Genomic DNA, 13,915 nt, shown 5'->3' on the forward strand with positions numbered 1-13,915 from the left:
CAATGGGAATGCCACCACCGATGCACCGGTAGCCGCCGCGAATGCACCGGTGCTGCCATATGTGATCTGCTGGATCTGGATATATCATGGATGCTATTCTTATTGACAAAATCGTCGGTCGATGGTTTCCATGGGAATGAGGTATTTTGTACATAGGAAGAAGGAGATTCCATGTCCATTTTGCTCAGATGGTGGCTCCCGCTGGAAAGGATCCCTATAATCCTGCCCTCTATGAAATGCTTGCATTTGGAGAAATGTGGACCTGCTTCAATGAAATGATCAGACATCTACTTGAAAACGGGGATGATTTGGTCTTCACCAAGGAAGGTGATGGAATTTTCAGTTTCTCTTATGGTTAGAAACCTACTTGAAAACATGGAAGATATGGTCCTTACCAAAGAAGTGATGGAATTTTCTAGTTCTCTTATACGCGAAGTAGGTTATGAATGTTTTGCTATGACAATGTTTTGCAGCTATTCAAACATATTATGTGATGCATTTATACTATTGAAACATAGTACTTATTGTGTAGGCAAATGGATAGATGTCTTATCTTGTAAAACACTCAATTCATCTGTAACATTGGTCGGTTTGCATATTATTTCACAAGACTAGAAAATTTGTCTCTTCTACAACACATCCGTGGTGACTCCTCAGCGAAGCTACCTACTGATAGAAACCTTTTGTGCTGTCACTTTTCTTGGATGTTAAGCAAAACATGGAACTAATGGTGGGTCATATCGGTATAAGTTAAAAAGTATTTTTTGTGCATTTGAAATGACATGTGAATTAATGCACAAATGGTAAAGTAAGAGAGCTAATGAGAATGAGTGATAAATTAGTGTCAGTGAATAGTGGAACGAAGAAAAATCATTAGGGTTGTAGAGTGGACGAAGTATAATGACGCAAGTGTTATCCACTAATTATTTTCAATTATATAGTGTTATCTTATTACATTTATGTAGATTTTGGGATCAACTATCCAATTAGCGGTGTTGGCCCATTCATCCTCAATAATCATGTTGTGGATCATGATGCACAAGAACATTTTATCGACAATTACAATTTGCTTGTACCATATATGCCTCAAACTTTGATAATGGCGAATTGTGCTAGGAGCACGCAGAATGTTTGTTCCACGTCTTTTCTGCCCTATCACTTGCTTCTGGGCGAATAGACCACTTTTTAAGTTAGTTGGACATGACAATGTCTTTTGTGAAAGTCTGTCATCTGGGGTAGATACCATTCACGAGGTAATAGGTCGTTCGATACTAGTGTCCACTGGGCGTGAAGTGTATACAAGGTGTCCTTCTTGACAATACATCATTGAAGACTACCGTAGTGGTTCTACATGTTGGTATTGTTATATGACTTAGCTACACTAAAGAACGTAAATATTGTTGGATATCAGCCACATATGCGTATATATGCGTCACTCCAAGTTGATGGATAGTAATTTTACCGCTAGTGCATGCAGTTGATGCTACCAAACGTACCGGGAAGCCATGCACAATCATGCAAACCTTCGTCTGCAAAAAGAAAATATACAATAAAAGAAATTTATTTGACCTCGATGCATGCATATGATCAATTTTTTCAAATATGTTGTTTGTCAATTTTTTATCTAGTGCATAATTATTTCGTGATAGAACATGTACATCTTCGAAAGTCAACTTATGAAATCCTTGGGAACGAGTTTTTCAATGCATCTGCAAAAATCATAGACATATGACCCTTAATGCTAGAGACATACAAATTCATTAAAGTGTTCACAACTCTATCACCATCTCATCTACACATAGCTTGCAATAATCCAACTATCTCACCTCATTTCATCACTTATACTATTAATTAGTTCACGAAAATAGTTAGTATATTTTTATCATTTTGATCATACCAAAATTAGTCTATATATATAGTAATTTGTTTTCTTCTATGCAAGCCTATTCCACTAATAGTAATTTAATTACATTTTCTCTTATTTATCTCTTATTTTATCAATTTTATACTATTAAAACTCTATCCCTTCTAAACGATTGTGTATATTTATGCATTTAAAATAAATTTATAGCATAAAAATAGTTAAAACATATGAGTTTCATTAAACAAAAAATAATTGTGAATAATGAGAAATTTGAAGAAAAAATAAATAAATTAGAAAATTAGGTTCTGCGTATCTTCCAATGAAATTTAAAGAAAAAAAAGTCGCCAAACAAAGAGGATTAGCTCCAAAAAGTTCCTCCCGCCAAACGAAAAAGGGCGCAAATTTGAATCGACAGAGTACTCATCGTTCGCCGCTGCGGCCGCGCCACCGTTACTCGAGATGTATGGCCACCCGGCAGAGAGTAGTAAAACGGTTACACGGTGGGCAGAGGATAACGGTTTGTGGCGCATTCTGGCCCTCTATTTTCCTCAAACTAGTGGCGACGACTCAGACCACCGAATGCATCTCGCATCTTCTTTGCTTGATTTCTTCTTCTCTCCTCAAGGAAAAGAATTCGTCAGCCAGGTGCTTCTTCTATTTATTTCTATTTGTTTCCATCAATCTACTTTTACGAGGAAAATCTCCATATGAATTTAAATTCTACTGTTCATGTGGTTTTCCTTTTACTTTATTAACTACCTAATTGTGCAAATGGTCTGTTAATTTGAATCGATATTTTGGCGTAGTTTGATGAGTTTTTGCTCGTTTGCTTAATCAATACAAGCAAGGTATTAATAGCAGGTTTCATTTCAAAGAACTTCTTGATGTCATGGCTAGGTTAAAGAGGAGGATGGATCATTCTTCTTGCCCCTCGACTTTCAGCATTTTAAGAAAGCATGCAACATTGAAGAATTTTATGTAGCACTACTAGAAAAACCTAAACAAGCTCTGCTCTGTATGAGCGCGGCATTGCACAAGGTAATACAAATTTGGGAATCCTTTACGATGTGAGGATTGTTACCTTTGTGAAATGATTTTCTGTATACCGGTTACCTGTGTAGGTCTATTTTGGGAAAGAAGATCAGATGGAGGAAGGTGTCAAGGTTACAATCCGTCTTCACAATCATCAAGAGTCTATGATTGCTTTGAAGAACCTGAAGGCTGCTTATATTGGTAATTGCAAAATTTCTTTGGTTTTGAACTTTGTTTAAATCTATTTGTAGAAATGCCTAATTTAGTTTTGCATATGATGTGAAATGTGAAATGTAACTGCAACTTGTTCAACATCATAGACAGGCTTGTTTCTGTAAGGGGAACTGTAGTAAAAGTTAGCACAGTCCGGCCGCTGGTGATACAAATGAGTTTTTCATGTGCTAAATGTGGGACCACCATGACATGTGATTTTCCTGATGGAAAATTTTCTCCGCCAACAAAATGTGAAACTGTAGCATGTAAAAGCCGAAATTTCAATCCCATCAGGTCTACTGCTCTACCAATCGATTTTCAGAAAATAAGGTATAGTTCTTAACATGTCCATGTACCCTATATAAAAGAATGATCTCTACTATGGAAGTTCTACATCAAATGTTGTTTCTGGATTCAGAATTCAAGAGCTGCTCAAATCTGAACATCATGAAGAGGGGCGGGTTCCTCGGACAGTGGAGTGTGAACTGACCCAAGATCTAGTGGATGCATGCATTCCTGGAGATATTGTCACAGTAACTGGTATCATAAGAGTTATCAACAATTACATGGACATTGGAGGAGGTAAGGATGGTGTAACGAAAGATCTACAATCATCCCACAGCCTTACTAATGGAGTGGCTCATGAATCTTTTTCCTTATTTTATATTTTTTCTCTTTCATCATTTATGCTCTATATCTAATACATGGGGGTCGAGCTGGTACCTAAATACAAGATAATAGTATTGATTGCCTGAGTTGCTTTGATGACTTGTATTCTAGAGTCTGATGGATAAATCGAATAGAGGCTAAATGAGTTTGTCACGGTGCTTCCATTTGCAGTCAGTAGTATATGTTCTGAAATGGTTGATATGTCTCAGCCTCATTCAGCTACGAGCCTACGACTTGAAACTATTGAGTAGTGTAAAGGCTTATTCCTTCGTAGATCTTTTAAATTTCATTGCTTACCATTTTAGTTTCTTTCTGTCATATTTTCACACCTAGTAGTTTGTGTCATAAAGGTGTCCTGAAGTCACTCTACTGAACTTGGAATATGTTATGTGTTTTTAGGCACACACAGATTATGCTCCTGAACCAAAATCATGCTTTTGAATAGTCTTATAGGAGTAGTTAGGAAAAAATATTTTCTTCATTTATTTGAAAAACAAGCAAATGATGGAGCTTAACCAAGATTCTTAAATTAGTTTGTGATATTGTGCACATTTTCTATATGTTTATTGCTTACTGATCTGTGGGTACTACATAACTAAGTCACAATTTTGTTGCAATGGCCATGAGTTGGGGAAATGCCTACAGATTCAAAGTTGTATCATGGTGGTTTCTAATTTTTTTTCCTCACAAAATTAGGAAAATCAAAGGGGAAGAACCAAGCACTATACTATCTGTACCTAGAAGTGGTTTCAATAATAAATTCAAAGTCCCAGTCTGTGTCTGAGGATGCACAAGATACCAATATCAGTCATAGGTCCTCAGAGCATTTAGATCTGTACTCATTTTCGCCAAGAAATCTGGAATTCATTGTAAAGTTCTCCGAGGAGCATGGTTCAGATGTTTTCCGTCAAATTCTGCAATCAGTTTGTCCATCCATCTATGGCCACGAGCTTGTTAAAGGTACACGAACGGCAATTGCCATTAATCTTCTTCATAGTCTTATTTGTGCACTCACATCATAATCGATGGGCATGGGAATTGCGTGAATGATGAGAGTTACATCTACTATCTAAATATATATATCATTCACGGGCTAATACATTCAACCTCCACAGTAACTTTTAGGTGTATTCAACATTACCATTGCCACCACTAGACTCTAGATTGGCAACAATAGTTATGATAATGCAGAAATAGAGGAGAGACAGCATGTTTATTCAACATTTTATGTAATACAATCTACTTTAGGGCAGAAATAGTGAATTTAGCATGTTGTAATACAATCTACTTTAGGGTAGAATAGTGAATTTAACATTACAACACCCGACACTGTTTCCCATCTTATTTGCTAGGTGAATAAAAGAGTTCTGCATATTCCCTCTTGATCTAGTGTTCCTCTACATATATGGTTAATATGGAATGATTGATAACCTATATGAAGGGGAATATATTTTTTGTAGTTAATGGAATGATACAATATGGTTAATATGTTTAGTTTTGCATTCATGGATGAGATGTGTTTCTGTAGGCAGTACGATATAATGTATGAACTTCTTTTTTTTCTAACACAGATTCCTAGTTATACTTGGTTTTGTGGATTTCATTGATTAGATATTGCAAATTTACCCTTTTTTTGGTTGGTCATAGCTGGAATTACGTTAGCGTTGTTTGGTGGTGTTCGGAAGCATTCAATGGATCAGAACAAGGTGCCTGTCAGAGGAGATATTCACGTAATTGTTGTTGGTATGTTGGTTTTCTTCTTCTGCACAGATTGGAATCTAAATGCTAATACTTGTACTTTACTACATTTTCCAAACTAGATACTAGTTTCAAGTTATTGGAGTCATTGTTTATGAACATTTGATGTTCAAGTGAATGTAACTAGGTGATCCTGGGCTGGGTAAAAGCCAACTACTTCAAGCTGCAGCTTCTATTTCTCCACGTGGGATATATGTGTGTGGCAACGCCACAACTAAAGCTGGCCTGACTGTGGCAGTGGTGAAAGACTCGATGACAAGTGACTATGCATTTGAGGCTGGTGCACTTTCTTCCTTCTCTTCTATTTCCGTGTTGGCTGGTTCATTGAAATACTGTGATTTAGCCTTAGAATAAATAGCTTATCCACGTTCATGGTTAGTGGCAGTGGCGCAGTGCTCTCTCTCTCTCTCTCACCTTTCAACATCCCAGGAAATCAAAAGGAGGCTTTATTGAAAACATTAACACTCATAAGTTCTAGTAATAGGATTGTGAGTTGGAAACTCTTGATTCTTTTTGACAAGTTGCAGGTCATAAGTGATGCAACCTCTGTATTGTACTTTGTTTTAAATTCTTTCATTATGATGATAAATATTTGTTCCAGCCTTCCAGGATCGTATATTAAAGAGTGTTGTAGACAACGGCAGTTTTTCCCAATAACTTAATATGCCGTGATAACTTCTGAAAGCAATATAGCTCTCTTTATATATAGGTCCTTAAACAAGCCTCTGAACTCTGATGAATTTCATTTACCCAACAAAGTCATTTGCTGTTCCCAGTGTCAAAATCTTTCATCCACCCAAATATATTCCCACACGGCCTTGTAGAAGTTTCACAGAGTGCTGTTGCATTCTGAACACATCTTCATAGCTAAACCTAACTGGTTCAATTTATAGGTGCTATGGTACTTGCAGACCGTGGATTATGCTGTATTGATGAGTTTGACAAAATGTCAGCAGAACATCAGGTTTATACAGTCCTAATGACTTCTGAGGACATGTTTGTTTGCGCTCAAAATTAAGAAGACTGCTCATTGTCTGATGTATGCAGGCCCTATTAGAAGCAATGGAACAACAATGTGTCTCTGTTGCAAAGGCGGGGCTTGTAGCAAGTTTATCAGCAAGAACATCAGTTTTAGCTGCAGCAAACCCTGCTGGGGGTCATTATAAGTATTGAGCCTTCCTTTTGCCAAAATTTGATATTCTTCTTATGCTTGTGCTTTAGTTTTGAAAATTGAGAAACCCCAGCCAAATAGCATCAGCAACATCACTGACTGCTCTAATTCTTCAAAAGCTTCATGTCTGTTAAGCAGTTACCTAAAGGACATACACAATTGTGATGTCTGTTCTAAATCGGAACAGGATTTGGTTAAAAGTATAGAGTACTTGTGTCACTTATTAATTATTTCTTGTATTTAAACTCTATATTTTAATTTCAGCCGAGCAAAAACAGTGAATGAGAATCTGAAAATGAGTGCTGCTCTTCTCTCACGATTTGATTTGGTATTCATATTGCTTGATAAACCTAACGAGCTGCTGGATAAGAGACTCTCAGAGCACATAATGTCGGTAAGTCTTTGTGTGCCTTTGGAACTAATTCTTGAGTATTAAATGATATGTTGTCTCAAACCTTTAACACCAACCATATTACTTTATGCACACTGTTCTTTTGGCTACAATATGTACTTAGAAAGACATTGCATCTCAAATTTGAAACTAGACAACTATAATCGTGTATGCAGGCAAAGATCAATTTATGACCTGTTTATAAGCCAAGAACACTGTGCTCTGTGTTATAATGGTTCACGTGCAGTTGCTGTTAGACTGACGAGGACTTATTTTTTAGTGCTTCCTGGACAGTTAATTTATCTCAAAGAGGCAGATGTTCAAAAAAAAAGGAGATTATATTTGTTTGTTTTTAGTTGTATTAATGCAATATTTTATCTCCTTTTTCTCCTTTCTTTGCTCTGGACACTTGTCTTCTCCATCAAATAACAAGCCTCTTGGCACTGTCACATTTTCCTTTTGCAGCTTCATGCTGGCCATGGACAGTCCTCACCCTCTGGAAAGAGGTTATGCAGAGGTGATAATTCAGCCCTAGTTAATTCTTAACCAATGGGTTCTTTTGACACAATTTCTAACTTGTGGGCACTTGCAGAATCACGCAATAACAGAGGAGTAGATTTGAATGTAAAAAGTGGCTCGTTAGTTGCAAAGTTAAGACTTGATCATAATGACAGAGATTTCACTCCACTGCCTGGTCCTCTTCTACGAAAATACATTGCTTATGCAAGAACTTATGTATTTCCAAGGTGACCTCAGGTTCCCCTCAATTTAAAAAGTATTGTTGAATACTCTGTAGGTAGAACTTAGAAGTCTCACAATTTTATCTTTTATCTAGGATGACAAAACCAGCTGCAGAAATCTTGCAGAAGTTTTACTTGTGTCTGAGGGACCAAAATACTACTGCAGATGGCACTCCAATAACGGCTAGGCAGTTAGAAAGCTTGGTAAGGCTGGCACAAGCTCGAGCTAGAGTGGACTTGAGGGAAGAAATAAGCACACAAGACGCTTTGGTAAATATCTTTTGGTTAAGGTTGCTAACACAAATCGGAAATTGAACATACAACATGATAAAATTCTGGGAACATGAAAGTCCTTTACCAAGTAATTACATTCACCTTCCATAATATTTATTTGACTTGCCTGAAGCAGAATTAAAATCTGTAAGTAGTATGACTGTGGAGAGTGCATTCACATTACAATTTTGGATCATATATTTACAATGAGAATCAGTCAAAGAACTTCAACATAGGTGGATAAGATTTAGATCATGTTTGAGCCTCAAAATACCATGTTCCGTAAATATGTGTGATCAGATCTTTAAGCTGTCATGGGTTCACTTAAACAAATATATCATTCAAGAACTTGAGTTTCCTGATTTCCTCTAAACGTTTACAGGATGTTGTTGAAATAATGAAAGAGTCGCTTTACGAGAAGTATGTTGATGAGAATGGCCTTGTTGATTTTGGGCGTAGTGGTGGAATGAGTCAACAGAAAGAAGCCAAACGATTTTTAAGTGCATTGAACAAGCAATCTGAATTACAGCAAAAAGATTGCTTCTCTATATCTGTATGTAGACCATATAAATGAATTCTTCCACTAATATGGATTTAATTGAAAAGATTGAGAGAGTTATTATGTATGATTTGCTCAGGAAATATACAGTTTAGCAGACAAGATCAGCTTAAGGGTTCCTGACATTGACAGCCTTGTGGAAAATCTAAATAGTGTTGGGTATCTTTTAAAGAAGGGCCCAAAGACATATCAGGTAATCAGAGTATCTAACCCTAGTTCTTTCATTTTTCTGACTAGCAAGCAATGCTAAATACCTGTAAATCAGGAGTGCGGCATCTTTCACTTTTGCAATTTCTTTGCATAGGAAGTTCAATTGATGGTAGTAGTCGCTTTAGTAGGATATTCCCTCTCACTAAAAGTTCAAATACTGCTGTGCAGGTGTTATCATCGTCTTATAGTCGCACTCAGTAACCAAGGACAAGATAATATATGTGATTCAGGCTTATATTTTGAAGCCATATACACTAAACTTGGTAAGTAATGATTCTAAACCGCATATACGATACTTGAGAATCATGACTTACTTTCTTACCTGTGTTAACTAACTAAACAATACTGCACAGAATATGGCATGCTCCAACAAGTCCAAGAAATGCTAAGCATATACGATACTTGAGAATCATGACTTACTTTCTTACCTGTGTTAACTAACTAAATAATACTGCACAGAATATGGCATGCTCCAACAAGTCCAAGAAATGCTAAGCATATGGGGTGATAGATTCAACTTGTACAGATGAGCCCCTGGTTTATTATTTTAGTAGACGAAATTTTGCGTGTTAAATTTTTTGATTATAATATCATAACTGTAACATGTTTTGAATGCATGTATTTTTTTTGAGTTGGGATCAGGATTTGTATACATGTCTCTCTTTTACAAACGGGAGAAATACTTTTTATTCCTAAATGTTCCAAAATGTCAAAATATGCATATCAAGAAAAATGGGTTATGTATATTCGTGGGCGTTTATTTCATTTATACATAGCTTCAGAAACAGGAAATGTATTCTATGAAAAAATTAAATTTAAAATACGATAGAATGCAAAAAATGATCCTTGTTTACCAGTAGTCATTACATGAACATTTGCCATCCGAGAAATGATGAAATCTGTTGGAGTCACGCAGCACAATCTGCCTACTCACAATCTTGGACACATACTTGAATGCTGAATGACAGTCTCCACAAACTCGAAGATTCTTCATGATCCTTATCGGCATCTCTGATTTGCGGGTAAGGACGAAAGCAATGGCAAGTCTCTCACTGTGATAATTCAATATCTCCTCCTTGCTCTCCACTTCAAGATCATAGAGAGCATAATCCACCTGCGCCACGTATCCAGCCGCCTTCATTCTCTCACGCAGTTCACCAAGCTTCTCATATATGGCATCCGTGTCAGGATGGGACTTGTCTCCGGAGACAAAAACGTGTATCCCATCCTTCATGGCGACCCAACTGCACCCAGCTTCTTTCCTAGCCGCCGCCATCTTCATTGCATGCCGGGACTCTGCAACTCGCTCCCATTTCTGCGAAGAGGCGTACATATTAGCAAGAAGCACGTAGTTGACAGCGTTTTGAGGCTCCAACTCCTTCAACATCTTAGCCGCCCTTCTGCCTAAATCCAGCAGGCGGCCGTTTGCTCGGCCGCAAGCACCAAGAACAGTCCTCCATATGAGGACATTCGGCTCTATCGGCATTCTGTTTATGAAGCTCTCCAGCTTCTCGAATTCGCCTGCTCTGCCGAGGAGATCTACCATACATGAGAAGTGCTCGATCCGTGGTTCAAGGTTGTGCTCTCTCTTCATCGACTCAAAATGGTGATAGCCTTCACTGACTAACCCGACATGGCTGCAAGCTGATAGGACCCCAACGAAGGTCACATGATCTGGTGGCTGGTTTTCCAGTTTCATCTTTGCGAATATTTCCAGAGCACTGTGGCCGTCACCGTGGCGTGCATAGCCAGATATCATGGAGTTCCAGGAGTACACATTTCGGAGAGGCATCAGCTCGAAGAATCTTGAGGCATACTCAATCCTCCCACATTTAGCGTACATGTCCACAAGTGCACTCCCGATAACCACATCAGAGACAAAGCAAGCTCGTGCTGCACAAGCGTGGATCTCCATGCCATGCTCCAGTGTTGCAACGGAAGCACAAGCGCTAAGAACAGTGGCAAAAGTGAAGCGATCTAATTTTTGGCCATTGTGCAACATAAGCCAGACTAAATGCATAGCCTCTGTCAGAAGCTCATTGTGTATGTATCCTGATATCATGGAGTTCCAGCTGGAATCATCCTTCTCTGCCATTGTTGAGAATATTCTTTCACAGTAACTTATTTCTCTGCACTTTCCATAGCAAGTGAGCAGAGAACTTATAACGGAATTGTTATCCATAACACGGCATTTTATCGCCAGGGCATGTATTTGATGTGCAAGTTCGACGCAGGAAAGAGATGCAGCTGCTGCAAGAATGTTTATGAAGGTTACACAATTGGGGCTCCGTCCAGCTCGCATCATGTCTCTAAAATATCCGGTGGCTTCAGTGATTGATGCCTCAGAATCACTAAACGCCTTGACAATGATATTCCATGACACCTGATCGTGATCATGCATGAAGGAGAACAGCTTCCTGCACTCAGAGATACAACCGGTATCAGCATATAGTGAAAGAAGGGTGTTTGATACCGAAACATCCAAATTGAGTCCCAATTTCACTGCTTCTGAGTGTATTTGCTCTCCCGTAACCATCCAGCCTAGACTACTGCAAGAACTCAATGTGCTGATCAACGTGAAATTTGAAGGGATAAGTGCAATTCTCTTCATTGTGCGGAAGCTCAATAGTGCGTCTTGAAAACTCTCGTTCTGGTCAAACCCAGAGATCATGGAACTCCATGAAACTGAATCTTTATCAAACATCAAGTTAAAAACAGAACAAGCATCTTCAACAGCACCGCACTTTGCATACATGTTAATCAAACTATTTCCAACAGAAGTACTTGAATCAATCATCCCAGTTCGCACGAGATACCCATGCACCTCCTTCCCCTTCCTTCTTCCTATTTCTTCACATGAGAACTCACCAAAGGCGCTCAAAAGATGAACATAGCTATCAGAATTTAGCCTAACCAGGTCCCTCGTATCCAAGAATAGCTCAACTGCTTCTTCTCCTCGCTTAAGCTTCACCAACCCAACCATCAAGCCGTTCCAAGAAACTGCATTCCTTGAACCCATATGCTGGAATATGCTCTTGGCCGTATCAACCACACCAGTCCTTGCAAAAGCATTCACTAGAGCACTACCCACGTACAAATCTTCTAAAAGTCCCGACATCTGAATCTTTGCCAGCAACTGCATTAACAACAAAGAACCTTTCCCAGTACTAACGGACTCCGATGCAACAGTTATTAAGCTGCCAAATGTGTATTCCGTAGGCCTAAAACCAACCACCGAACCCTCCTTTTGCATATCAGTGTAAAGACAGAAAGCAGAATCAACATCTCCTCGCTGAGAGTAAACTGATATCATGGAGTTCCACGATACAGAATTCCTATTTGCTATCCCATCAAAAACGCGGTGAGCAAAATCACTACCAATGGAACCCGCAATGCAATTCCCATACATGGAGATCAAGACATTGCACACAACAACATCAAACGCATAAGGAGTTTTGGAAACTAAACCATGGATTTGCAACCCATATTTCAACCCCTCACTTCCCAATCTCTGACAAGCCCTCAGAGCACTCCCGAGTGCATAATGGTTTGGAGTAAACCCTGCAGACACCATTCTTCCAAATGCATCTAAAGCCTCTTCAAAACTTTCAGTATGAGTGTATCCAGAAATCAAACACGACCATGTAACCGAATTTGTATCAGGCATTTCATCGAACACGTTATGAGCAGCCGACATATCCCCGCTCCTAGCATAAGCATTGATGAGCGTATTTCCCATAAACAGATCGCCAACAAACCCATCCCTGATTACATGTGAATGGAACTGCTTGGCTTCGAGGTCAGATCGACAAAATCGGAACTTGTCAATCAAACGCTCGTACTTGTGCGATACTGAAGATTCGTGCATTTCAAATGGATTTCCAGCCATCCGGTCATGGTTCTCAGCTCGCACTTGTTTTTGATTCTGGTCGTCAAGGAAAGCGAACCAACGGCGGGCGTTAGCTGAGTTAGAGCGTAGAACTGCGGCATTGGCGAGATAAGCAAAACCCGAGTCTGCCGAAATGCAGGTGCAGAATAGCCGGCGCGGTGATGAAAGAGGAAACATTGAGAATACGTAATTCTAGGGTTCATGACTCTCTTGGTTTTAATGTATAAACATCAACGGGAACGTTAGATGATGTGAAGCGGCGCGTGTGGTGCATGGAATTCAATCCTCTCCAGAACTGACGAACAATAAGATACACCTATGTGAAGCGGCCGTCTGCATAAGCAAGCGGGCGGCGGAGCTTTCGTCTTTAGTACTACTACTACTTTTGCGCCAATTTTTCACATTTCAGCTCTTTTTTCATAAGTAAAATTGTTTATTGATTATATATTCCATTACTATGCGCTATTCAAAAACCACATCATACTATTATATTAAATACACTACTTTAGTAGTAGTAATTTCTTTCTCATTTTTGTTACAGTCAATTTTCATTTTACTTCGTCTTTCTTCTTTTCTTCTTAATATTCTTATCATTTTTCTTTTTATTTTGTAATCTAAAATACGAATTTAAAATTAAATTAAATTCAAATTTTTGCACATGCACATTTTAATTTTTCGATTCGGTTCAAGTCTATAAACCAAAAAAAGCTGAAAGATGAATTATATTTACTAGCATACCTATATATCATGCCTAAAATAAATTCTACTTTGCTAATTTATAGTATTAACATATGTTATGATATATGTATTATGCTAATTGATTCATACATAAATTGTAAAAAATTAATTTTCATATTTTTAATTTTCCAGATATATCTGTCCAATTTTAGTTTTTCGAGTTCGGTTTTAGAGTTCAGATATCAGTTATTCAAATTTATTGGTTATATTAGCAGTTTCACCGATTTTTGTAATTCGAATATCAATTTTTTGGGTTCAATTTTTCAAATAATTTAGTTTGATTGTAAGTTTCACAAAATTTCGATATAGACAAAATCGAAGCTTAAACCAAATAATCACCCTAGTAGTCAGGGGTTCAAAAGATAGTAAGATAGAATTTTCAAATAATGCTTCATTCACTGCTAGAAA

General features: G+C 38.1%; 2 protein-coding genes across 2 annotated transcripts; one reads left to right on the top strand and one right to left on the bottom strand.

Annotated features, from left to right (window-relative positions):
- The first annotated feature begins 2,215 nt into the window (after positions 1-2,215).
- On the top strand, positions 2,216-9,631 carry MCM8 (minichromosome maintenance 8). Its single transcript, XM_089062516.1, has 18 exons — positions 2,216-2,509; positions 2,762-2,902; positions 2,986-3,097; positions 3,217-3,439; positions 3,528-3,691; positions 4,475-4,738; positions 5,426-5,521; positions 5,664-5,816; positions 6,430-6,500; positions 6,584-6,702; positions 6,972-7,101; positions 7,564-7,615; positions 7,691-7,844; positions 7,934-8,108; positions 8,494-8,664; positions 8,750-8,863; positions 9,049-9,143; positions 9,234-9,631. Exons 1-17 carry the CDS (start codon positions 2,324-2,326, stop codon positions 9,079-9,081), a joined length of 2,358 nt encoding a protein of 785 aa, XP_088918642.1. The 5' UTR covers positions 2,216-2,323; the 3' UTR covers positions 9,082-9,143; positions 9,234-9,631.
- A 45-nt stretch (positions 9,632-9,676) lies between these two features.
- MEF7 (Tetratricopeptide repeat (TPR)-like superfamily protein) lies at positions 9,677-13,759 on the bottom strand. The gene has a single exon (XM_048127399.2). The coding sequence runs from the start codon at positions 12,944-12,946 to the stop codon at positions 9,731-9,733; it is 3,216 nt and encodes a 1,071-aa protein (XP_047983356.2). The 5' UTR covers positions 12,947-13,759; the 3' UTR covers positions 9,677-9,730.
- Between the last annotated feature and the right edge of the window lie 156 nt (positions 13,760-13,915).

The sequence above is a fragment of the Salvia hispanica genome, chromosome 1, assembly GCF_029641045.1.
Source record: "Salvia hispanica isolate PSC_SH4W2 chromosome 1, Shi_PSC_v1, whole genome shotgun sequence".
NCBI classification, from domain to species: Eukaryota; Viridiplantae; Streptophyta; class Magnoliopsida; order Lamiales; family Lamiaceae; genus Salvia; species Salvia hispanica.

What these genes read in the sequence shown, in the direction of transcription:
- MCM8 (XM_089062516.1), top strand. Translation starts at nt 2,324, where the DNA reads ATGTATGGCCACCCGGCAGAGAGTAGTAAAACGGTTACACGGTGGGCA. An exon ending in ATCGATTTTCAGAAAATAAG is followed by an intron (nt 3,440 to 3,527) that starts GTATAGTTCTTA and finishes TTCTGGATTCAG; the next exon opens with AATTCAAGAGCTGCTCAAAT. An exon ending in AGAACTTATGTATTTCCAAG is followed by an intron (nt 7,845 to 7,933) that starts GTGACCTCAGGT and finishes TCTTTTATCTAG; the next exon opens with GATGACAAAACCAGCTGCAG.
- MEF7 (XM_048127399.2), bottom strand. Translation starts at nt 12,946, where the DNA reads ATGTTTCCTCTTTCATCACCGCGCCGGCTATTCTGCACCTGCATTTCG.